Below are 25,387 nucleotides of genomic sequence, written 5' to 3'. Positions count from 1 at the left end.
CCTTGTTGCTTATCTACTTTATGTATAGTAGTTTGTATCTGTTAATCCCATATTCCTAATTTATCCCTCCCCCCCACCTTTCCCCTTTGGTAACCATAAATTTGTTTTCTATGTCTGTTAGTCTGTTTCTGTTTTGTATATTGATTCATTTGTACAGTAATTTTTTTTTTAGATTACACATATAAGTAATACCACATAATATTTGTCTTTCTCTGCCTGACTTACTTCAGTTAGTATGATAATCTCTAGGTCCATCCATCTTGCTGCAAATGGCAATATTTCATTCTTTTTTATGGCTGAGTAATATTCCATTGCAAATATATACCACATCTTTTTTAAATTAATTAATTATTAATTAATTAATTTTTGGCTGTGTTGGGTCTTCATTGCTGCACACCGGCTTTCTCTAAGTTGCGGCGAGCGGGGGCTACTCTTCGTTGTGGTGAGCGGGCTTCTCATTGCAGTGGCTTCTCTTGTTGCGGAGCACAGGCACTAGGTGCATGGGCTTCAGTAGTTGTGGCACGTGGGCTCAGTAGTTGTGGCTCGTGGGCTCTAGAGTCCAGGCTCAGTAGTTGTGGCGCATGGGCTTAGTAGCTCTGCGGCATGTGGGATCTTCCCGGGCTAGGGCTCGAACCCATCAGGCGGATTCTTAACCACTGCGCCACCAAGGAAGTCCCTATACTACATCTTCTTGAACCAACTGTCTGTTGATGGGCACTTGGGTTGTTTCCATGTCTTGGCTATTGTAAATAGTGCTGCTATGAACATTGAGGTGCATGTATCTTTTCAAATTAGAGTTTTCTCCGGATATCTGCCCGGGGGTCGGATTGCAGGATCATATGATAACTCTATTTTTAATTTTTTAAGGAACCGCCATACTGTTTTCCCTAGTGGCTGCACCAATTTACATTCCCACCAACAATATAGAAGAGTTACCAGGATGGTCTAACTTTTTCAGCCTCCCTCTAATGAAACACACAACTCCGCTAATTTCTGTTCTTCCAGTATCCCACACCACATACTTTCGAAGCTCTGCTTGTATCTATTGTTAATTTGTACACTGATGGTTAGTTTAACCTGGGCACTTGTTCATTGATATTTGGTGTGTGTATATGTGTGTGTATGTGTGTGCACAGCATGTACTTTAAGGAAGCCCAGTGAAAAGACTTCTCAAACCCATTCACTTAGAGTCAACTCACCAAGTGCATTGACCTTTTTGCTACATGGCAACCCTGTGCCAGACTCCACGGAGAAAGACACGTGTAAGGCAGAGTCCCAAGTCTTCAAAAAGCAATATATACAAATGTATATATGGGTTGGTAGGAAAAAATGGAATTTAGAGACAGAGCACCAGATATCAATTCCCTTTTTCATCACTCCCTACCTTTGTGACTTCAGATAAGTCATTCAACATCAGAGACTTGTCACCCTCAAATGAAAAATGAAGATAAGAATCTGCCTTACTTGCTTCACAGTGTTCTTATGAGGCTCCATTGTAATAATGTATGTGAAAGCTCTTTGTAAATTGTTGGCTAGGTGACTATAACTCGCAAATATGAGTTACAATAGTATTCAAGTGCCAAATGGTGTGCTTCAGACATCAGATGCTTTGAGAGGTGCAGATCGTGGGCTGGAGCTGTTAGGGACTGCTTCATGGAGGAAAGTGGACTTTTGCTGAGCCTTCAGAATCAGACAGGACTTCAATAGGTGGAAAAGAGTGGCAAGGAGGGGCAATCTTGGTGGAGGGATTAAAAAGAAGCAAAGACTCCAGAGGCTAGAGCAAGCATACAAGCATATACCAAGTGTTATAAAACATGGGAGGGGGTACAGTTACCAGGGTAGTTATAATAGGTGGTTCCTCATCAGAAAAGACTCCCTCCTTCCAGGCAAGTTAATACCTTATTCATCTAACACTGTTAGCTCCATCAAGGCAGGGGCCTTGTCCTTCTTCACTGATCTCTCTCTAGTGCCTGTCACAGTGCTTGGTACGTAGTAGGTGCTCAATAAATGCCCCCAAATTGAAGGAATGGATGGATAGTCATGTGTCACTTGTTATTCCTGTCTGGCTGCTTTAATATTATCTTAAGTCATTAGCCACTGAATTAGGGACTATTTTTAACTCCCTCTGTGTGGTACAGCCCCATCTGCTGTTGGGATTTGTGAAATTCTTTGCAATGATGCCAATACTCGGTGTGGTTTTTCTCCACCCTGTCCCAGAAGACTCCTTACCCCCAGTGAACAATAAGGTGACCAGCAAGTCGTGTGAGTACAACGGGACCACTTACCAACACGGTGAGCTATTCATGGCTGAAGGGCTCTTTCAGAACCGGCAACCCAACCAATGCACACAGTGCAGCTGTTCGGTAAGACCCTGTATCTTAATGTCCCTGCTCTCCCCTACCCAAATAAGAGCGCTTCCATACTTGTACTTTTAGTTTAAGCCTACACTGTAGGGTGCTTGATCGGAAGATGAATCGCATCTAAATCATGAGCCTTCCTGATCTTAATCAACCCTGATCAACTCTGTTGAAGAGGTCAGACCCAGTCATATCCCGGTCTTAAAACTTTAGGACTGCTTAAAAGGACAAAAATGAGCTGATAGTCTTGATCTGTACTTCTTTTCACAATAATTACACCACCAGAGCCTTCATCTGAAGAACTCAGTTATTTGATAAGCCTTGGCAATGCCATGGGTGGAAAAGCCACTGGCACCGTCTGGGGCCACTCAGTCCAATTCACAAGAAAGTGGGGTGTCTCTTGGTTCCCATCTCTGAAATATTCCACTAACCAGTCAGTTCCTGGTGCCTTGCAATGAGAGAAGTCTCTCGACAAATGCTTGATCGTGATGATTCCTGTGACATTATCTGTCAAAAGAATTGTATACTTCATGAATAAGGTATACTGGTTACATCATCATCTAATTGTGCGGCCCAGAGAATGTAATAAATGGAACCAGAAAAATGGAGTAAAATGGGTGTTTAAGCTGAAGTATGAGGGGATGAAGTTAGACGTAGAAACAACTTTTCTGCCTATAAAGGGTATGAAACACTGGATTGACAAGGGAAGCTAAAGAATCTCTTTGCTTAGGGGTTTTTAGTAAAAATATAGCATCTCAGTAGTTTGGGAGAAGTTGGTTGTAGCCATGCTTCCCTAATGACCTTTCAGGAACCCTTCTAGCTCCAGAACAGTATGCTTCTAAGAACTAAGATCAAGGTTCAAGGAATGATGTTTGGAACATAGAATTTTAGGGAATGAACGTTATGCAAGGACAAACATAACCAGCAAGTGCATCTGATCCTCTCCCTTGCCTTGTGCTGGACTGAGCTGTCCGTTCAGATGATCTTTTATAGTTTTGTATCACCCCAAAGAGCTTGTCTACTTGTTTTGGAAGGGAGGCTCTAGAGAGTGTTACAGAAGGCAGCTATTGGCAAATCTGCATTCCCCCAAAACCCCAACATCCAGCTGAAGCACGATAGGGACCAGAATGGACAGAGAAGGGAGGGGCAAGACTGTATTTGGTGGTTTGGAGGCTCACGGCAGCCCTCACACTGATTACTTTGTTTCATCTTAGACCAGCATGCCTGATGAGAATCGCCATCTCTTCTGTGACTTAGTCTCTGGCATGGAGAAATAGTAAATAGAAAAAACATAACGCGTCATAAAAGTTAGGAAGTACATATAACTGACTATGGAAGAGCATGGGGGAAGGACGTTTGAGCCCCTACTCATCCCAGGTACTGAGCTAAAGCCTTTACACGTACTCCAGCTCCTTCTGACCTTAATTCTGTGTCTCTTTGGCAGGAGGGCAATGTGTACTGTGGTCTCAAGACTTGCCCCAAGTTAACCTGTGCATTCCCAGTCTCTGTTCCTGATTCCTGCTGCCGGGTGTGCAGAGGTAGGTATCCTGTTTCCCAAGACCCCAGGTGCCGCCATCCTGAGTAGCAAGATTTAGAAGAGGAAAATACCTGTCCAGTGTCCTAGGGAAAGGGAATTTTCTGTGGTAGCCTTAGATTCTAAGGGTGCTTTCAATCACAAAAGGAAAAAATAAAAGCACTGCTTTTAAGGGTCACTCCCTGAAAGAAACTGCGCTGGGCTGGAGTGCAGCAGCGGGAGAGGGGTGAGAGTCATCTAATGTGAAAGTGAGTATCTTTGTCTCTCCTTCCTTAATCCCTCCTAGCTTGGCCCCTACATTATTGTATTGTAAAACACAGGGCATTTCCATACACAGCCTGAAAAGGAAGAATGGGCCTCCCAAAGCACTGATGTGACCATTTTGAAGATTAGGCAGGGCAGATGTAGGTGTATTTTTTAAATCCCACAGTAAAGTGGTGACAGACTTAATAAAAGCAAAATTGAAGGCATCGTCTTCTCAAATTTTATCCAAAATGGAATCATCATCTTCTCAAGCCAGTTTTTTCTTCTTTGGGTTTCATTTCTTTGATGACGGTACCAATTTTTTTTTCTTTAGGTCTCCAAGATCAAACATAATCACCTTTAATTTCTCTTTTATTGCCTCTTCTCAAATTACCAAATCTATCAGCAGTCCTCTATATCCCCCCCCCTTTTCCCGCTTTCCCTTCTAATTTTGTCTTCTTTCCTTCCATCCAATGTGCTTATTGAATGTCTACTATATGCTTGGCACTGTGCTAGAAGCTGGATACATAGTGGTAAATATAGTAGACATACAGGGCACTGCTAGACTATATGGCATCTTTATGTGATTTACAAAAAGGATCCCCTTACTTAAGATACTTGACTGCCATTCGCCAGAAAATCCTTGTGAATGTACCTCCTTAGCTGAGGCACCCTTGTGCAGGACACAACCTGTGCAACCATATGTGGCATACATAGCAGCCAAGATATGTTCTTTGCTCTTATGGAACTCACATTTTACCTGAGAAGACAAATAATAAACAAGCAAACAAATACCTAAATATAAACAGTGTGAGTACTGTGAAGGAAATAAACAAAGGACCAAGATAGAAAATAAGAGGTGAAGGCATTTAGGTTGAATTGTCGGAAAGGCCTCTCTGAGATGACATTTAAGCTCAGACTTGAAAGATGAAAAGGAGTCATCCATGCAAAGGTCCTGGGAGGAGAGCATTCCAGGCAGAAAGAAAAGAAAGTTCAAAGGCCCAGGCAGGGAAGAGCTTATAGCATTCAAGGAGCCTAGGGACCAGTGTGGTAGGAATATAGTGATTGTGGTCATAACTGGCATGCGATGAGACTGCAGAGGTGAACAGGAAGGAGTCAGACCATGCAGGACCTTCAAGGCCATGGGAAGGGGTTTGGATTTCCATTTTTAAGTGCATTGGGAACCCATTGGAAGGTTGTGCACAGGGCATGACATGATCTAGTTGATGTGTTAAAAGATCTCACTTGTTCTTGTGTCCAGACTAGATTGGAGGGAGGAAATAAGACAAGTGGAGAGACCAGGACGATGGGTTTAGCAGTCTCTCTGGTATGAGAGAGTGGGATTCTGGTCTGGGGACACAGTGTAGAGTAGTGGTTCAGACTGGGGGCCTCTGGAACCAGGCTGCCTTGATTCTAATCCCAGCCCTGCTACTTTCTAGCTGGGTGATCATGAGCCAGGATGTACTCACCTTTCTAACAGTCTTTACAGTGACAATAATGTTAGCACCTACCTCCAAATGGTTGTGAGGTTTAAATGAGATAATGCAGGAAAAGGACCTAGGACACTGTCTCGCATATAGTGAGAACTAATAACGAAAACTGGACAAATTTGAAATACAGTAGGCCCTCCATATCTGCAAGTGCCGTGTCCGCGGATTCAACTAACCATGGTTCCAACATATCAGAGAAAAAAATAAATCCAGAGAGTTCCAAAAAGCAGAACTTGAATTTGCCATGTGCTGGCAACTATTTACATGGTGTTTACGTTGTATTCCCAACTATGCATATAGCATTAACATTCTATTAGGTATTATAAGTAATCTAGAGATGATTTAAGTATGTGGGAGGTGCATGTAAGCTATATGAAAATACTATGCAACTTTATATAAGAGACTGAACATCCTTAAATTTTGGTATCCATGAAGGTCCTGGAACCAGCTCCTTGCAGATACTGAGGGACGACTGTACATTTAGAGCATTGGTTCTCGGCTATGGGTGCATATTGGAATTATTTTGGTAAATTTATGTCCAGACTGGGGATGGGGGTGGTGGTGAGGGAGGTGATTCCAATGTGCAGCCAAGGTTGAGAGCCACTGAGTTAGAGGGAAAAGATTATAGGATTTGCTGGCAGCAAATAGGTAATTGACTCCTATACATTGCTGCCAGCTTAATCTTTCAAAGAGATAGCCTTAAGCGTGCTACACCCCTACTCAGAAGTCTTTATGCTGACACATATTGTGCTTACTCTATGCCAGTCACAATTCTGTGCACTTTACAGATATGAACTCATTTAATCCCATGACAACCCTGTGTGGGGAGTGTGATTCTTATCCGCATTTTTTATAGATGATGAAACTGAAGCAGAAAGAGGTTAAGATCCTTGTTCAAGGTCATATAGCCGGTGAGGCAAAGAGCTGAGATTTGAAGCCTGGAAGTCTGGCTCCGGACTCCAGGCTCTTAACCACTCCACTCTGCCACTAAAATGAATGGTTCCCTGTTGCCAGCAGCATACTTGTCAACCCCCCGACTCTGACAGTGAAGGCCTTTCATGCTCTAGCCTCAAGTTACCTTTATAGGCCCACATTCTTCCATTCTTGCACCGCAGGTTCTACCCACATTGCTCTTGTGTTCTCTTACCTTTGTGCCTTTACTCTCTCCTCCGCCCCTTAATATCTCTCAAACTTTAGTGTGCTTCAGAATCACCTGGAGAACTTGTTGAAATTCAGATCCCTGGAGCACAGCTGCAGAGATTCTGTTTTGGTGGCCTTGGGAAGGGGCCCTGGGAGGTGCATTTAAACAGGGCCCATTGTCCATTCTGAGGCAGGTGGTCAATAGACTTTCACTTTGAGAAACCATTCCTAAGACCACATAGATGACTGGGAGTGGCCTGAAATGATGGTTTTACATCTGAATTTAGTACACTTAAATTGAGCCTATTAAAAGTCTGAAACCTGAGTAAGCCAATGGAAGAGTAACCAATGTCAATCTCTGATTGGTCAGAGCATCTAAGTCCAACCATATGGCAAGCCAGTTTGGGGTGAATGAACAGCAACCATTTCATGATAAGGCTGGGAGGAAAAGGAGACAAAATGGCTTCTAGGTTATATCTAACATGTACAGTAACCCTGAGAGGAGGGAATGTTGCCTTTCTCTGGAAAATCCTTTTCCTCCATCTCTGCCTGTGGAAATCCTGCCAGTTCTTGAAGACCTAGCTCAAATGCAGCCTCCTCAGATTCTAACACAGGTGGTCCTCAGGTTACATTTGAATAAATACTAGCCGGAAGGCCTTTGTCTCTTCTCTGCCTTCCCACCTTCATTCCAGTTTCTCCACCCCGAAATCCTGCTTCTCCTTCAGAGGCCAGTTCGAATGCCACCTCCTCCAGGAAGCTTTTTTTGTTTAAATCCTATCATTTAGGAGTAAACTCCCTCGTCTCTCGGACTCTTCAGGGCCTCACCTGTGCTTTTCCAGTAGAGTTTATCACCCTGGCACATTTTGTCTTTTATTATGTGTGCCCATGTCTTATCATCGCTACTAATGTGTAAGCTCCTTAAGGCAGAAACTATTTGGGGCTCATCTTTTTTCCCCCCACTGCACCGGGCACAGAGTAGGTGTTATTTGAATGAATGCACACTAGCTTGGAAATATTGCCAGAAAGTTAGTCATGGTTTGAATTAGATGCTACTCAAATAGGATATTATTTGTGTTTTTTCTTCCTCTGAATTACTGATTGACTGTGGTAGATGGTACTGGCTATACATTGGTTCATGGTCAGTAGGAAATTACCTGTTGTCATTCCCGATCCTCCACATTGTTTTTTCTTCCCTACCTCACTTTAGCACACTCGAATTAATATTTCTTTTACAAAGAAATTACCTTATTCGTAGTACCCGCACATGCATCCTTTTTACTATGCTGTTTGTACCAGCCCTCACAAGTCACTATGGATTTAGTTGCAGCCTAATTTGATTTATGCTTCAATAAGGCCCTGGATCTTTCCATAGCTGTTTCTCACAGTGTGTGTACTGTCCCTCAGTACAGCTGTGACATTTCTGCCAGTAAAGCTGGGTATTTTGTTCCTCGCCTCCTTTCTCATCTTTGCCCCAACTTAATTTGAGTCTGCTGCAAAAGGAAGAGAGTCCATTTTTAAAAATTGAAGTATAGTTGATTTACAATATTGTGTTAGTTTCGGGTGTACAACAAAGTGATTCAGTTATATATTATATATATATATATATAATTTTCAGATTATTTTCCATTATAGGTTATTATTAAAGATATTGAATATAGTTTCCTGTGCTATATAGTAAATCCTTGTTGATTATCTATTTTATGTTAGTAGTTTGTATGTGTTAATCTCATACTCCTAATTTATTCCTCCCCACCCTCTTTCCCCTCTGGTAACCGTAAGTTTTTTTTCTATGTCTGTGAGTCTGTTTCTATTTTGTATATAGATTCATTTGTATTATTTTTTTAGATTCTGCAGGTTAGTGATATCATATAGTATTTGTCTTTCTCTGTCTGACTTACTTCACTTAGTTTGATAATCTCTAGGTCCATCCATGTTGCTGCAAATGGCAATATTTCATTCTTTTTTATGGCTGGGTAATATTCCGTTATATATACATAATGGAATTGTATATATGTGTGTGTGTATATATACATGCCGCATATTCTTTTTTTTTTTTTTTTTTAATTCTTATTTATTTATTTATTTATTTATTTTTGGCTGTGCTGGGTCTTTGGTTCGTGCGAGGGCTTTCTCCAGTTGCGGCAAGTGGGGGCCACTCTTCATCGCGGTGCGGGGACCGCTCTTCATTGCGGTGCGCGGGCCTTTCACTATCGCGGCCCCTCCCGTCGCGGGGCACAGGCTCCAGAAGCGCAGGCTCAGCAGCCGTGGCTCACGGGCCCAGCCGCTCCGCGGCATGTGGGATCCTCCCAGACCAGGGCTCGAACCCGTGTCTCCTGCATTAGCAGGCAGATTCTCAACCACATGCCGCATATTCTTAAACCAATCCTCTGTTGATGGGCACTTGGGTTGTTTCCATATCTTAGCTATTGGAGTGCCTATATCTTTTCGAATTAGAGTTTTTGTCTTTTCCAGATATATACCAAGGAGTGGGATTGCTAAATCATATGGTAGCTCTAATTTTAGATTTGTAAGGAACCTCCATACTGTTCTCCATAGTGGCTGCACCAATTTACATTCCCATCCACAGTACACGAGGGTTCCCTTTTCTCCACACCCAGGAGAGTTCATTCTTAGCAGAGGTGTACACGTGGTTACTAATATAACCAGCTAATCGCTACAATCCATTTGTTGGGCTAAGGTGATTTTGTTTGGGGAAAAATAATGTGAAATCTAAACTGAAGAACAATTAATAAAAGAAAGGAAACTGCAAAAAGACATATTATTGCATCCAATCGGCAATATAGTGCAAAGGAGATAGGCTCTGAAGCCAGAAGGACATAGATTTGACCTGGCAGAACTACTGTGCGCTAGTGATGTGACCTTGGGCAAGACACTTAACTATTCAGGACCTCGGTTCTCTCAGGTGTGAAGATGATAATTATAATATCTACAACCTATGGAAAGGTGGTAAAAATTAACTGAGATGACATAGAAGCTAGGAGAAAGTCCAATACAGAGTTATTGCTTAACAAGTGATCATTATTATATTTTATATAATAATGACTCTATTTATTACCCTGGGGTTAAGTAGAATTGTACCTTCTCTATCTCTGATAGTCTTGCCTTTTTATTTACTTAATCTCCATATACAGAACTATATTTCCAGTCCTTCTCATGGCAACACATCCTGGGACTAATCGTCTTCTCAACGGTTCTCTTGTCACAATTTAAATTTCTTTTCTTTTTGTTATGTCCTCAGAAGCAACGGGTGAAAGTTAGTTATTATTGATCGTGTATTGCCCCTTCACATACTTGACAATTCATTAAGTTCTCTCTTTGCCTTCTCTTCTCCAGCCTAAATAAACCATTCTCTTTCATCTTTCCCTCTAAAGACTAAATCCTACACTTTCATACAATTGATGCTTTTTTCTCTGTCTTTAATTTCTTTGTATGTTTCAGTTGCATATAATGTGATTGAATCTCCTTTGAAGTCCTTATTTCTGAAGCACCTAGTTATTTTTTTTTTCTGTTGAAATGATGTTTTTAACAAAGGTATACCTTGTATAAGCATATTACTCATACAGCAGGCAACCCAGACACACTTCTCCCCTATGCTGGCTGCCCTAATTGCAGGCAAAATACTGCAGAAGAAATAACCTTTTTGAGTGCTGAACTTGCAAACCTTCATATAAAGGGCCCCATTGAAGCAGGCTCTCTGCACTGTCACCAAACACTAATGTGTGCCTTTCTTCCTGGGTCAGGCAGCAATCTTAGCCATGGATTGAATCTCAACCCTAGCCTCAGTTGTTTAGACGTGTCTTTGAGGCTAGGACAGTCAGGAGAGTGTTGGCAGGATGTGTGTCATTGCTGGCATTTCAGCAAACCTCATCTGGACTGGAGGCATAGTGCAAACAGCCACTGGAACCTTAAGGGAAACTTTATCAGAAGAAGAAAATCTCTTCAGAGACTGTACCACGGCCACATTCTGGGCAGGCAGGCCTCACACCCAAACCCACACCCAGCTTCCCTCCACCGTCGATCATTTCTGCTTCTTGTCTTCTTCCTATCTTGCCAAAGCAAAGGGGAAGGCTGTGTTCTTGGACTCTAGGCAAGGGAGACATATTTTGGGTAAGCTATCAGCTGTATTGAGAGCCAAGCCTGCATTTGGTAAGCAGTGTACATATGTGGCACTTACCCTGTGCCAAGCAGGGGTCTAAGCACTTACGTGTGTAACAGCTCATTTGCTCCTCACAACAAAGTAGGGACTATTATTTTCCTCATTTTACAGGTGAGGAAACTGAGGCAGAGAAGTTAAGTGATTTGCCCAAGGATACGTGGTAATAAGTGGCAGAGCTAGAATTTTAACATTGTTGGCCTGGCTCTGGAGTCCCAGGTTCTTATGCTGTTTGGTGGGAGCCGTCCAGAGGAGTGTGACAAGAGCCCCTCCTCCTGCAGGGGGGTAGAGGGAAAGAGAGGACATGCGTGGCACACTGGTATAGGCAGATAATCCCAAGAGAGTAACCACACTGCCCATCTTTCCCCATCAAGGCCTCAACCTACCCATTCCCAACCACAGGGGAACACTCTCTCTTTCTAGGCTCAGAGAGGCCCGAGTGTAAATGTCTACCTTCTTTCATTCAGCAAACATTTGTCGAGCAACCATTGAGTACCTGGCACTGTGCTGGTACTGGAGACACAGTGGTAAACAAAACAGTCCAGGACTGGAACCGGTCCTTGCGGAGTTTAGTGGGGAAGACAGACATTTATCAAATGTCGAGACAGGTAAATATAAAATCGCAACTGTGCCACATGCTGCAAAGGAAAGGTGTTACAAAAGCCAGTAATGGACAGGAGTCGATCTACTCAGAGAGGTGAAGGAAGACTCTAAAGACCATCTCTCCGGCCTCAACTCACACCATATTCCTCTTTGCCCTCTGCATCGCAGGGTGTGGGAGGATTGACTCAAAAGTTGGGGGGATAACTGGTGGCAGTCCTGTCCTCCCAGGATCCTTGACTTCTGGTCCCACCATGAAACCAGCCACCCTATGTTGTAGGAGTATCTATACTGTCCTTCCTGCACTGCATCTGCTGCATATACTCAAGTTCAGACTTCACTTCCTAAGGAACTACTTGATCATGTTGGCCAGTGTCTACCATTTCTTACCATGTTATCCAATCTCAGTTCTGCAGCTTGTTTTTAAAGGCCCTCTGTCAAACAATCGGACCCTTCTTTAACCCACTACCCATCCTCATTTCTCTGACACCAACACACACACCTTCTCCACTAGGCTGACACTTCTCTTTTTTATAATATGCCATGTTCCTCCCCACCTTCAGCCCTCTTATGTGCCTCTCTTTTTTTTTCACATGCAATATTATATGTTTCAAGTGTACAACATAGCGATTCAACATTTATGTACCTTATGAATTGATCACCACAATAAGTTTAGTAACCATCTATCACCATACAAAGTTATTACAATATTATTGAATATATTCCCTATATTGTGTATTATATCTCCGTGACTTATTTATTTTATAACTGGAAGTTTGTACCCTTTCATCCCTTTCATCCATTTCACCCATACCCCATCCCCCCTCCACTCTGGTGACCACTAGTTTGTTCTCTGTATCTATGGGTCAGCTTCTGTTTTGTTTTGTTTTGTTTGTTTGTTTTGTGTTTTAGATTCCACATAGAAGAGATCATACGGCATTTGTCTTTCTCTGTCTGGCTTGTTTCACTTGGCATAATGCCCTCAAGGTCCATCCATGTTGTCACAAATGGCAAGATTTCACTCTTTTTTATGGCTGAATAATATTCCATTGTGTGTGTGTGTATCATGTTTTCATTATCTCTTCACCTGTCGATGGACATTTGAGTTGTTTCCATATCTTGGCTATTGTAAATAATGCTGCAATGAACATAAGGGGGCATATATCTTTTCTAATTAGTGTTTTCGTTTTCTTCTGATAAATACCCACATGTGGAATTGCAGGATTGTATGGTAGTTCTATTTTTAATTTTTGGAGGAACTGCCATATGTTTTCCATAGTGGCTGCACCAATTTACGTTCCCACCAACAGTGCACAAGGGTTTCCTTTTCTCCGCATCCTCACCAACACATACTGTTTCTTGTCTTCTTGATAATAGTCATTCTGACAGGTGTCAGGTAATATCTCGTTGTGGTTTGATTTGCATTTCCCTGATGATTAGTGATGTTGAGCATCTTTTCCTGTGTCTGTTGGCCTTCTGTATGTCTTCCTTGGAAAAATGCCTGTTCAGGTCCCTTGCTCATTTCTTAATCAGATTATTTTTTTTGATATTGAGATATGTGAGTTCTTTATATATTTTGGATATTAAACCTATATCAGATATATCATTTGCAAATATCTTCTCCCATTCAGTAGGCTGCCTTTTCTTTTTGTTGATGGTTCCCTTCTCTATGCAAAAGCTTTTTAGTTTGGTGTAGTCCCATTTGTTTATTTTTGCTTTTGTTGCCCTTGCCTGATGAGACTGATCCAAAAAATATTGCTAAGACTGATGTCAAAGAGCATACTGCCTATGTTTTCTTCTAAGAGTTTTATGGTATCAGGTCTTACATTTAAGTCTTTAATATATTTTGAGTTCACTTTTGTATATGGTGTAGGAAAGTGGTCCAGTTTCATTCTCATGCATGTAGCTGTCCAGTTTTCCCAACATCATTTATTGAAGAGACTGTCTTTCCCCACTGTATATTCTTGGCTCCTTTGTCATAAACTAATTGCCCATATAAGTGTGGGTTTATTTCTGCACTCTTTATTTTTTCCATTGATCTATGTGTCTGTTTTTGTGCCAGTACCATACTATTTTGATTACTTATAGCTTTGTAGTATAGTCTCAAGTCTGGGAGTGTGGTGCCTCCAGCTTTGTTCTTCTTTCTCAAGATTGCTTTGGTTATACTGGGTCTTTTGTGGTTCCATACAAGTTTTAGGATGATTTTTTCTAGTTCTGTGAAAAATGCCATAGTTCTAAGAGTTTCTGGGTGGAGCCTTTAAGGTTTTCTATTTATAGTATCATGTCATCTGGAAATAGTGATGGTTTTACTTCTTCCCTTCCAATTTGGATGTTTTTAGTCTCCCTTCCTTGTCTTATTGCTGTGGTTAGGACTTCCATTACTATGTTGAATAAAAGTGGCAAGGGTGGGCATTTTGTATTTTGTTGAGGAGTTTTGTATCTATGCTCTTCAGGGATATTGACCTGTAATTTTCTTTTTTTTGTGGTGTCTTGGTCTGGTTTTGGTGTCTGGTTAATGCTAGCCTCATAGAATGAATTTGGGAGTGTTCCTTCCTCTTCAGTTTTTTGGAATAGTTTGAGGAAGATAGGTATTAAGTCTTCTTTACATGTTTGGTAGAATTCATCTGTGAAACTGTCTGGTCCCGGACTTTTGTTTGTTGGGAGTTTTTTGATTACTGATTCAGTTTCACTGCTAGTGATTGGTCTGTTCAGATTTTCCGTTTCTTCCGGATTCATTTTTGGGAGATTTGTGTCTCTAGGAATTTATCCATTTTTCCTAGGTTGTCCAATTTGTTGGCATATAATTGTTCATAGTAATCTCTTACAATCTTTTGTATTTCTGTGGTGTCAATTGTAACTTCGCCTCTTTCTTTCTTATTTTATTTATTTGGGCCCTCTCTTTTTTTTCCTTGATGAGTCTGGCTGAAGATTTATTAATTTTGTTTATCTTTTCAAGGAACCAGCTCTTAGTTTCATTGATCTTTTCTATTATTTTTTAAGTCTCTATTTCATTTATTTCCACTCTGATCTTTATTCGTTCCTTCTACTAATTTTGGGCTTTGTTCCTCTTTTTCTCGTTCCTTTAGGTGTAAGGTTAGATTGTTTATTTGACATTTTTCTTGTTTCTTGAGGTAGGCCTGTATCACTATAAAGTTCCCTTTAGAACTTCTTTTGAAGTGTCCCATAGATTTTGGAAAGTTGTGTTGTCAATTTCATTTGTCTCAAGGTATTTTTAAATTTCCTCTTTGATTTTCTTTGTTTAGTAGCATGTTGTCTAGCCTCGACATGTTCGTGTTTTTTTCCACTTTTCTTTGTTTAACTGATTTCTAGTTTCATACTGCTTAGTCAGAAAAGATGCTTGGTATGATTTCAGTCTTCTTAAATTTATTGAGACTTGTTCTGTGACCTAGCATGTGATCACTCTTGGAGAATGTTCCATGTGCATCTGAAAATAACGTGTATTCTGCTGGTGTGGGATAAAATGTTCTGTATATATTTATTAGGTGCATCTGGACTAAAGTGTTATTTAAGACTAGTGTTTCATTATTGATTTTCTGTCTGGATGATCTATCCATTGATGTAAGTTGGGTGTTAAAGTCCTCTACTATTATTGTATTACTGTCAATTTCTCCCTTTTTTGTCTGTTAATATTTGTTTTACATGTTCAGATGTTCCTATGTTGGGAGCATAAATATTGGTGGGTGTTATATCCTCTTGTTGGATTGACCCCTTTATCAATACGTAATGCCTTTTCTGTCTTTTCTTACAGCCTTTGTTTTAAAGGCTATTTTATCTTATATGAGTATTGCTACCCCAGCTTTCTTTTTGTTTCCATTTGGATGGAATATCTTTTTTCTATTCTTTCACTTTCAGCCTATGTGTTTTTAGGTTTGAAATGAGTCTCTTATAGGAAGCATATAGATGAGTTCTATCTGCTCATCCATTCAGCCACCCTATGTATTTTGATTGGAGCATTTAAACCATTTACATTTAAAGGAATTATCGATAGGTACGTACTTAATTGCCATTTTGTTAATTGTTTTTTTGGTTGTTTTTGTAGTTCTCTCTGTTCCTTTCTTCTTTTAATCTCTTCCCTTGTGCTATGATGATTTTCTTTAGTGTGGTGTTTGGGTTCCTTTTTCTTTATTTTTTGTGTATCTATTGTAGGTTTTTGGTTTGTCATTACTATGAGGTTTATATATTGATCTAGATATATAGCAGATTGTTTTAAGCTGATAGTCACTTAAGTTTCAATGCATTCTAAAAGCAATACATTTTTACTGCCCCCCCATGTTTTATGTTCTTGATGTCATATTTTACATCTTTTTACTTTGTGTATCCATTAACTACTTATTTTAGTTATAGTTGATTTTATAACTTTTGTCTTTTAACCTTCATACTAGCTTTCTAAGTGGCTGATCCACTGTCTTTACTATATATTTGCTTTTACCAGTGAGATTTTTTTTCTTTTATGTATTTTCTTATTTCTAGTTGTGGCCTTTTCTTTTCCACTTAAAGAAGACTCTTTAACATTTCTTGTAAATCCAGTTTAGTGATGATGAACTCTTAGTTTTTGCTTGTCTGGGAAATGCTTTATCTCTCAATTCTGAATGATAACCTTGCCAGGACGAGTATTCTTGGTGGTAAAGTTTTTCCTTTCAACACTTTAAATATATCTTGCCACCCACTTCTGGGTTGCAAATTTTGCTAAAACTTCGGCTGATAACTTTCCCTTGTATGTGACTAGTTGTTTTTCTTTTGCTACCTTTAAAATTTTCTCTTTAACTTTTTCCATTTTAATTATGATATGTCTTGGAGTAGATCTCTTTGGATTCATCTTTTTTGGGATTCTCTGTGATTCCTGGACTGGGATATCTGTTTCCTTCCCCAGGTTAGGGAAGTTTTCAGCCATTATGTCTTCAAATAAGTTTTCTGCCCCTTTCTCACTCTTTTCTCCTTCTGGGACCCCTCTAATGTGAATTTTAGTACACTTAAAGCTGTAACAAAGGTCCCTTAAACTATCCTCATTTTTAAAAATTGTTTTTTCTTTTTCTGTTCTGCTAGGTTGATTACCACTGCTCTTTCTTCCAGGTCACTGATCCTTCTGTATCATCTAATTTACCCTTGATTTTCTCTAGCGTATTTTTCATTTCAGTTGTTGTATTTTTGAGCTCTGATTGTTTTTTTTTTATATTTTATAGTTCTTTGTTGAAGTTCTCACTGTTTTCTTCCATTCTTTTCCCAAGTTCAGTGCACATCTTTATGATTATTACCTTGAACTCTTTATCAGGTAGATTGTTTATCTCTATTTTATTTAAATCTTTTTCTGAGTTTTTGTCTTGTTCTTTTGTTTGAAACATATTCCTTTGTCTCCTCACTTTGCCTAATTATCTGTGTTTATTTCTATGTATTAGGTAGGGACTTCATGTCTCCTGATCTTGGAGAAATGGCCTTATGTAAAAGATGTCTTATGGGACCTAACAGCATGGTTCTCTCTGGTCACCAGAGCCAGATGATCCAGGGATGTCCCCTGTATGGGCTACATGCAGTTGTGGCAAGGCTAACTGCTACTGGTGCGCTGGCAGGCATGGTTGGCCCCTGGCCTGGCTGGCTGTGCAATCTGGTGGTGTTTAATGCTGCAGGTACACTGGTAGGTAGGGCAGGCCTCAGGCATGGCTGGTTGTGCAACCTGGCGGCTCACGACTGCTATGGGTGCACTGGTGGGTTGGGTGGTCCCCAGCGCTAAGAGGCTAAAGGGAGGATTCCAAAATGGTATCTGCCAGTGCCAGTATCAGCACAGTAGAATGAGCTTACAGTAAGGGCTGCCACCAGCATCTATGTCTCCAGGGGAGTCCCAGTTGCCTCCTGCCTCTCTGGGAGGCTCTCCAAGATCAGCAAGTTGGTCTGACCCAGGTGCCTTTCAAATTGCTGCCTCTGTGCTGGTACTTGGAGTGAATGAATTTTTGCACACACCCTTTAAGAGCAGAGTCTCAGTTTCCTTCAGCCCTCCAGCTCTCCTAAATGTAAGCCCCACTGGTTTTCAAAACCAGATGTTTTGAGTGCTTGTCTTCCTGGTGTGGGAACCCTGGGCTGGGGAGTCCAATGTGGAGCCCTCACTCCTTGGGTAGGACATTTGTGTTTATATCCCTCCCACTTATGGGTCACCTTGCCAGGAGCGTGGGTCCCAACTAGACAGCATCTCCAACCCCTTACCTGTCTTGTTGTGGTTCCTTCTTTATATCTTTAGTTGTGGAAAATCTTTTCTACTAGTCTTCAGGTCACTCTCAGAGATGGTTGCTCTGTAAGTAGCTGTAATTTTGGTATGCCCATGGGAGGTGAGTTCAGGATCTTCTTATGCTGCCATCTTGATCCTACCTCCTGTTCTGTGCCTCTCTTGACTCTTACTCCCCACAAGCTTGGAATAGTTTCCCACCTCTCTTTTACCAATTAGGATTCTACCCTTCTTTCAGGACCCCAGCTGACATTGCACCTCTTCTAAATAGCCTTACCTAATCACTCTAGTCCTCATTGGTCTCCTTGTTTGACCACTTTCAGGGCTTGGTCTGATTGTAGAATACAGCATTTAAAAATATTTCTTGTATTGTTCACTGTTTTATGGATCTTGGCTCCTCAACTGGGAAGCTCTATAAGGAAAGGACCATCTTCTTCCTCTGTTTCCCCTAGCATAGTATTAAGTATGTAGCTTGTGATGGATTTGTTAAAAGGAAAGAGAGCCACAGTTATGAAAAGCTTTTGACAAGCACTCCAAGTGCAGTCCTGGCTAGGGAGGCAGGAGAAATAACTGACCTCACCATTTACTCATCCCAAGCCCATTTATCCAAAACATCTCCAGTGAGCCCAGCATGAAAATTGAATCTCTTTTTATGAAATTGAGACATTTTTGCTAACTCCTTCAAGGTGACTGAAACTGGAAGCAACTGTTTAAAAGCAATTTGTCAGTGTTCAAGACAACTGCCATTTTACGTAAGACTCTTGATTTCTCTTTCCAAAAAGCAGCAAAATTACACCTCAGACGCCATCTTGGCTGGAACCCAGAGATCTCGAGGGAAGTGGTATGTGAGATATTTTTTTAACATCACAAAAATCTACCAAATTTTTCAAAGTTTTCAAAATCACAGGAAACTAGAGAAAATAACACTCCAAATATAGATCCTCACATATCCGTCTAGAGCTCTTTTTGGTTTTGCCCACATTTTCTACAGAAACACTACCATCTCCTGGTCATAATGATAGGAAGGAAACATTGCTAATGAGAAACACTACTTTGTATGTGTCACCTAAACTTCAAAATGTATTGAAACACTCCAGTCTTTTCATAGCTATAGAAGAATCTGACTACCACTAGTAATTCCTTTTCAAAAGTGAATCATTCGTGTTCATCTTAGGGACCATCTTAGGGATTTTCTATCCTTGTCTACCTCTCCTCTTCTTCTAAACCCCAACTGGAAGCTTTCTCCTTCTATGGAAACTTTCAGGTGGTTTTTGTTCTCTTTCCATCCTTTGCACTCAGAATTCACCTCCACATGCTTGCTGACTATCCCAGGACTCCCACCCCTCTGAGGTCATCATGTTCCTCCTTGGCATGTCTTTTATGTCTAGAATGTTTCTTCTTGGACAGAAAACCCCTCAGACGGTGGATGGGACAGCATTGACTTTCATACTGAGTTTAACAAATTAAGAGTGATGATTCCTAACTGGCCATCTGGGATATCCTGTCAATGTCAATAATGCCCCATCCTGTTGCTGGGTTGGAGGGTTTTTCATGTGTATATGAGTTTGGCTCTACAATAAAAATAAGAAATTCCCAGTGAAGCATTTCAGAGCAATTATTTCTTCACGGGTGGTTAAAGCCACTCTTCTTTCAGCCTTGTCCTTCTAACTACTTCAAGGGATGCCATGACTGCCCAGAAACACACCGCTGGGTATGCCCATTACTCTTATTAGAATAGTTTTCATGAAATTAGACTTCAACATTTGTGGAAATTAATCTGATTTCTTGACTGACAGTATAAACAGAGGAAAAAGAAACATGAGAAAGAAGAGTGATGTCAGGCAGAGGAATCATATTTGAATATTATCTACATTATAACTGTAAGAACTTACAAAGTCCAGGTCTCCATGGCGCAGGCAAAGTGGAAAATTGATATAACTATCCAGTTGGTTTAAGCAAATTGCTGGAATAGCTACATCCACTTTTCCCTTAGCTTTGGCTATTAAAACCAGACCCACGTCTCCTGCTCCCACCAAGTAGTCCAGTCCTCTTTGGATGGGGCCAGGAAGCCAAAGTGGAAAGAAGAAGGACCTTAAACTGACTGCTTTTCATTTCCAGGTTGACAAGACAGTAAACATTGGTGGATCACTGAGTTTCCCTTTTCCATCCTGCTTGCTATTTTCCATTTATGAATGTGGTAGCACAGGACTGTACTTTATTTGGGTACTTGGATTTTTACCACTCCACTTTATGAGTATGTAAATTGCACTGCCTCCCAAAGAAGCAGATATCTGTCCTCTCAAGCATTACTTTAAGCCAAGAGAGGAAAAGAGGTTTAATTAAAACGCAAACTCCTTTTCTAAATAAAGATGAAAAGGAGGAGAGGACTAGCATAATGATGAGAAATCTAATCATTAGTTTAGAAGGAATGAGCTGAAGGAATCTCTGCAGCCATTTTAATGCTTTTGCTATCTCCAGGACCCTGACTTTAGAAATGATATTGTTCCTTTTCTAGGTGTGGGCATAAATTTTCTCTTTCTGCTAGGCTTCACTTGTTTGTTTAACACAGACGCTTTCCTTTGTTAAATGCATAGTACCCTTGTGAGGGTCCCTTAAGTTGGGTTTTCCCCTATGTAAGCTACTCTTGAGAAGAAGGAAGAAGTGGGGGGAAAGGATGGGAAGAAGAGGGAGGGGGAATAATAGCTAACACTGACATAACGGTGTACCAGGCGCTGTTCTAAACTCTTTGCATATACTGATTCATTTTATCTTCACAACCCTATGAGATAGGTATTACTGTCTCCATTTTATCAACTGAGGCACAGAGAGGTTCATTCACTTGCCCGAAGTCACACAGGTGAGAAGGGGCAGAGCCAGGATTTGGACCCACGCAGTCTGGCTCCAGGCTGTTTTCTTCGCCGTTATTACTATGATGCGTCTCGGCTTGGGGATGTGAAGCAACCTCCGGCACTCCTAACTCTGAGGCTACTGGGAGGAGCAGACTTTGTGATGACTGTGCTCCCAGGGGCCAGATGTGCTAACATTTCCAGCAGATTCATTGGGACCACTCCGGGACGCAAAGACCCCATTTCTAACCATGAACTTGGATCTGTTTAACCACATCTCCATTGAAAGAGCAGAATGTGGGTCGTGGGCACTGTCTAAGTTTCTTTATTCCCTCTCCCATGATGCCTTCCTGCAAACATATGCACTCTCACAATGCACTTTAAAAAAAACACACATTTCTGATTCTTCTAGATACTTTAGTACTCTTCTTTGGATTTGGCTTGCCACTGTGGCCAGGAGTCCCCCCACCTCCCTTGTCTGTGTCTTAGTATTTCTCAAGCAGATATTTTGTTTAAAATGCTAAGAGCTTGTATTGACAGCCCAGGCAATAAAGTGCTTTATTTGACAACGAGGTATTTTCTAAAAAAAATGACTGTCCACTTTGTGAGACACTGGAGGGCTTCTTCAATACTATATATCATTATTGGGAGCTCACATGTCTACCAATGGCGAATCCTTATACCAGTGTTCTTTAAAGCTTCCCTCAAATTTCATCATGCTTGCTCCCTCTCCACAGAATTTGTAGAAGTAGATATTTGATGGAAGCCTCCCCAGAGTCATCTGCTTCCATTCCCTCTTTCATCTCCAGCTTGGGTATTGAGTACTGGCTGTAAAGTGGCCCACCAGGGAACCTGGCACGTAGTAGGTGGAGATTTCACCATTAGTTTCTTCCTCTTTGCCCTCTCCCACTTTTCCTCAAAAACCCTTAACCGTTTGCCTTGATTCTGCTGATTTCAACTTGTTCCTCTGAAAATACAGAGATCAGTTTCCCTTGTCACGGAGATCACTTCCCCCTGTCTCGGGGATTCATTTAAAATTTCTCTCTGCCTTATGATTAGAGTAACCATATAATTTATCCTCCAAACCGAGACACTTTTGAAAGTGAGAGAGGCAATCTTAATAATTATGCCTGCCAGAGAAACAGGCATAAAACTGGGCTGTCCCAGATAAATCGGGACCTATGGGCACCCTATTTATGATGTTGTCTGTGGTTCAGAAGTGGCCACATGCTGGCGTAGTTTTGCTGTCTGAGGTTTATCTTCATGGTATCTCATAATCTCATTGTACACTTAGTCCTTTTGAGAGAACAGGGTTTACTTCTGTGACCTGCTCCGGCCAACCAGAGATTAATGGGAGCAATGGGAGTTATAAACAGTCTGAATTTTAGCCGAGCTCTTGACCATTTTTCAAATACTTGTTCTCCATTTCTCCCATTACCAGAAAGCCAAGCCATTCCATCTCCATAGGGTACCACTCAGAGTATAATTGAGGTTTGAATAAACAACACATGTGGCTTTTAAGGTTAAATGAATATTGTTTGACATACAGTACACTAGAGTTGTTTTTCATTTTGGTTTTAAAAATTGGTTAAAATTACATCTTGTTGCTTCTCGGAATTAACTAGAATCCATCTGTCTCCATTAGAATCATTGTTTTTCTTTTTTTTTTTTTTAATGACTTGGCTGAAAAAAGAGGCTTCCTCTCACTCAAGATAATTTGTCCAGTGAATCGGGAAAAAAAAGCACAGAAACAGGTTTTTTTTTAGGGCTTTGGTGCCTACTTTTTTCTTTTATGTATTTTATGTATGTATATCTAAGTTATAATATCTAAGGTATAAGGTATAAGATTGTAAATGGACAGACCTATTTTCAGCTCTCCAGATAGACCCTGCCCCAGTCTAAAGAACCACTAATGTGAACATCTAAGAAGATAATTCAAGTTTAACTATGGTTCATGTATAAAATAACTAAAATGTTGAAACCTTTAGCAGCTACTTATAGAACGTGCAAGCTTAGAGAATGCCATTTTGAAGACTTTGAAAGCTCAAAGGCAATGAAAATACTAGTAGTTCCTATTTGAGAATACACACACACACACACACACACACACACACACACACACACACACACAAAGTAATGGCTCCAGTAGTTTTTGATGAAGTGAAATAGTTCAAATTTAGGTACACATAACTGTCTGCAAATGCTTAGGTGGTTATGACACATTCATCTGAACTTGTATTACAGGGTATTTAATAGTCTGTGTGGTAACTGACTTGCCTCGTTGCTTTGCTATCTTGCCTCTCTGCTTATTTAACAGGGACTGTATGCTTCTATATTGCTTTAAGATTCTGTCTGGACTATTAAGTATTTAAAGATACTCTTTAAAAGCCCTTTTAAGACTCTAGGGTCTAAATGCAATAAATTGAACTTCTTAGAAGGTCATGCTGAATAAACATTTCATGTCAATACCAATCATTAAATCTACATTTAAAAAGGGCATTTGATGAGGAGAGCTATTCTCTCATTTTTCTTTTGTTATTTGTTCTCTTTCGGCTACTTCGATTAGGCTTGAAATCACACACTATAGCATTTACATTTTGTTTTGCCATTTTGCTGGCAAATCTTTTCTGGTTTCAAATCTTCTCTCTGGTCCCATATTTTCATTTGGCTCAGGACATAGCTTAGACCCACCACTGCCAGCTAAAATGGCACAAGTAAATCCAAGTCCATACCCACTCAATCACTGTCGAGGGCAGTGCCATTCCCCAGCTCTCCAGATTGCAACCCTAGAGTCATTTTATACTTTCTCCTTTGCCTTCCTCCTCCTTTACCAAATCTTCCATCAGGGTCTTATCATTTTCTTGTTATCTGCCGTAGTGTGATTCACCCCTTCTTCTCCATCTAGATTCTCATGGCCCGTCACATGTTACTACAATAGCTTCCTGGTTGGCCTCCCAGATTCCAATTGCTCCCCAACCAGTCAGCACTCCCTTGCCTGGATAAGCTTCCACAAATATCATTTATACCATAGGCACCTCTACCTAAAAATTGGTAACGGGATCAAATATGAAGTCTTCAGCCTCTTTTCGAAGTCCATACAGGAATTATTTACCACCCTGTTATCTCAACAACCCGTCCCCCTCCCTTGCTCCCTCCCACCCTCCTTCCTTTCCTTTCTATCTCTCCACCAGCCCCCTTTCTCTTGTTTCACTTCTGAAGTTTCCACTCAAGCCACACCTTGCTTGCTGTGTCCACTATGTGACTTGCTATTTCCAAAGCTCTGGTCCTTTGCAAATGCCGTTCCCTCCAGTTGGCGATAACTTCTGCCCATATGACTGTTTATACCCTGCAGTATCTACTTCTAAAAACATGACTTAACAATTCTTTGGGGATGCTTTCCACGATTACATCTGACTGCTCACTCCACACATTCAATATCTCCTAAGCACGTATATTCCATTTGTGTTTCCAGTTGCTACTCTGTGTGTGTGTTTTTTAGGCTCTTTTCTATATTGATTTCCTGTCACCCCCAAACAAGTTGTAAATGTCTTGAGGGCAAGGGTCCAGCCGTGATTTCTCTTCTCCTTCTGCCTTAGTATCAGGTTTTCCACCCAAGAAGTGTTCAATGTATGTTAACTGACTTTTGGGCATTATTATTTTCTTTTAAAAAAATTTTATTGAACTATAGTTGATTTACAATGTTGTGTTAATTTCTGCTGTGCAGCAAAGCAATTCAGTTATAGATATATATATTATTTTTCATACTCCTTTCCATTATGGTTTATCACAGGATATTGAATATGGTTCCCTGTGCTATACAGTAGGACCTTGTTGTTTATCCATCCTGTGTATACTGTTTTGCATCTGCTAATCCCAAACTCCCAATCTTTCCCTCCCCCACCTCATCTCCCTCTTGGCAACCACAAGTCTGTCCTCTACGTCTGTGAGTCTGTTTCTGTTTCGTGTTGTATTTTAGGTTCCACATGTAAGTGATATCGTATGGTATTTGTCTAGACTTCTCTTTCTGACTTACTTCACTTAGTATGATAATCTCTAGGTCCATCCATGTTGCTGCAAATTTCCTTCTTTTTTATGGCTGAGTAATATTCCATTGTATATATGTACCACATCTTCTTTATCCATTCGTCTGTTGATGGACATTTAGGCTGTTTCCATGTCTTGGCTATTGTAAATAGTCCTGCTGTGAACATTGGGGTGCATGTGTCTTTTCGAATTATAGTTTTGTCTGGGTATATGCTCAGGAGTAGGATTACTGAGCTGTACGGTAATTCTATTTTTAGTTTCTTAAGGAACCTCCATACTGTTCTCCATAGTGGCTACACCAATTTACATTCCCCATCAACAGTGTAAGAGGGTTCCCTTTTCTCCACACCCTCTCCAACATTTAGTATTTGTGGACTTTTTAATGATGGCCATTATGACTTGGGCATTATTTTTTGACATAAACAAAGGTGAAAGCATCTTCACTCTTACAAAGTTAGTCAGGGTTTCCAGATAGTCTGAGTGTAATCTTTGTCTACCATCTTTACTCAGACATGGAATAACCAGGAAGAGGCAAATATGCTACTGGCTATGTACTTAATTCTGTATTTTTTACTGAAGTTCACCTCAGTACATATACTGAGCACCTGATGTGTACCCAGATCACTGACCCCCCACCCCAGAGTTTCTGACTTACTAGGTATGGGGTGGGGTCCAGAATTTTGCATATCTAACAAGTTCCCAATTAATGCTGATGTTGCTGGTCCGG

At 40.7% G+C, this 25,387-nt stretch overlaps 1 protein-coding gene across 5 annotated transcripts in view; it reads left to right on the top strand.

Moving 5' to 3' along the window:
* The window catches only part of CHRDL1 (chordin like 1), a 114,916-nt gene that overhangs the window by 61,690 nt on the left and 27,839 nt on the right, over nt 1–25,387 (top strand). For 2 of the 5 annotated variants that reach the window (XM_057537897.1, XM_057537895.1), the window contains exons 5-6: nt 2,218–2,363; nt 3,802–3,895. The exons of 1 other annotated variant lie outside the window; for it this stretch is intronic. In XM_057537897.1, coding sequence (XP_057393880.1) covers nt 2,218–2,363; nt 3,802–3,895 — 240 coding nt within the window. The remainder of the gene's footprint in view (nt 1–2,217; nt 2,364–3,801; nt 3,896–25,387) is intronic. 2 more of the 5 variants (XM_057537898.1, XM_057537896.1) reach the window with 1 other exon arrangement.

This window comes from Balaenoptera acutorostrata, chromosome X (assembly GCF_949987535.1).
Source record: "Balaenoptera acutorostrata chromosome X, mBalAcu1.1, whole genome shotgun sequence".
NCBI classification, from domain to species: Eukaryota; Metazoa; Chordata; class Mammalia; order Artiodactyla; family Balaenopteridae; genus Balaenoptera; species Balaenoptera acutorostrata.
Note: the sequence above shows the minus strand (reverse complement) of the source record. Positions and strands in the feature narration are given on the sequence as shown.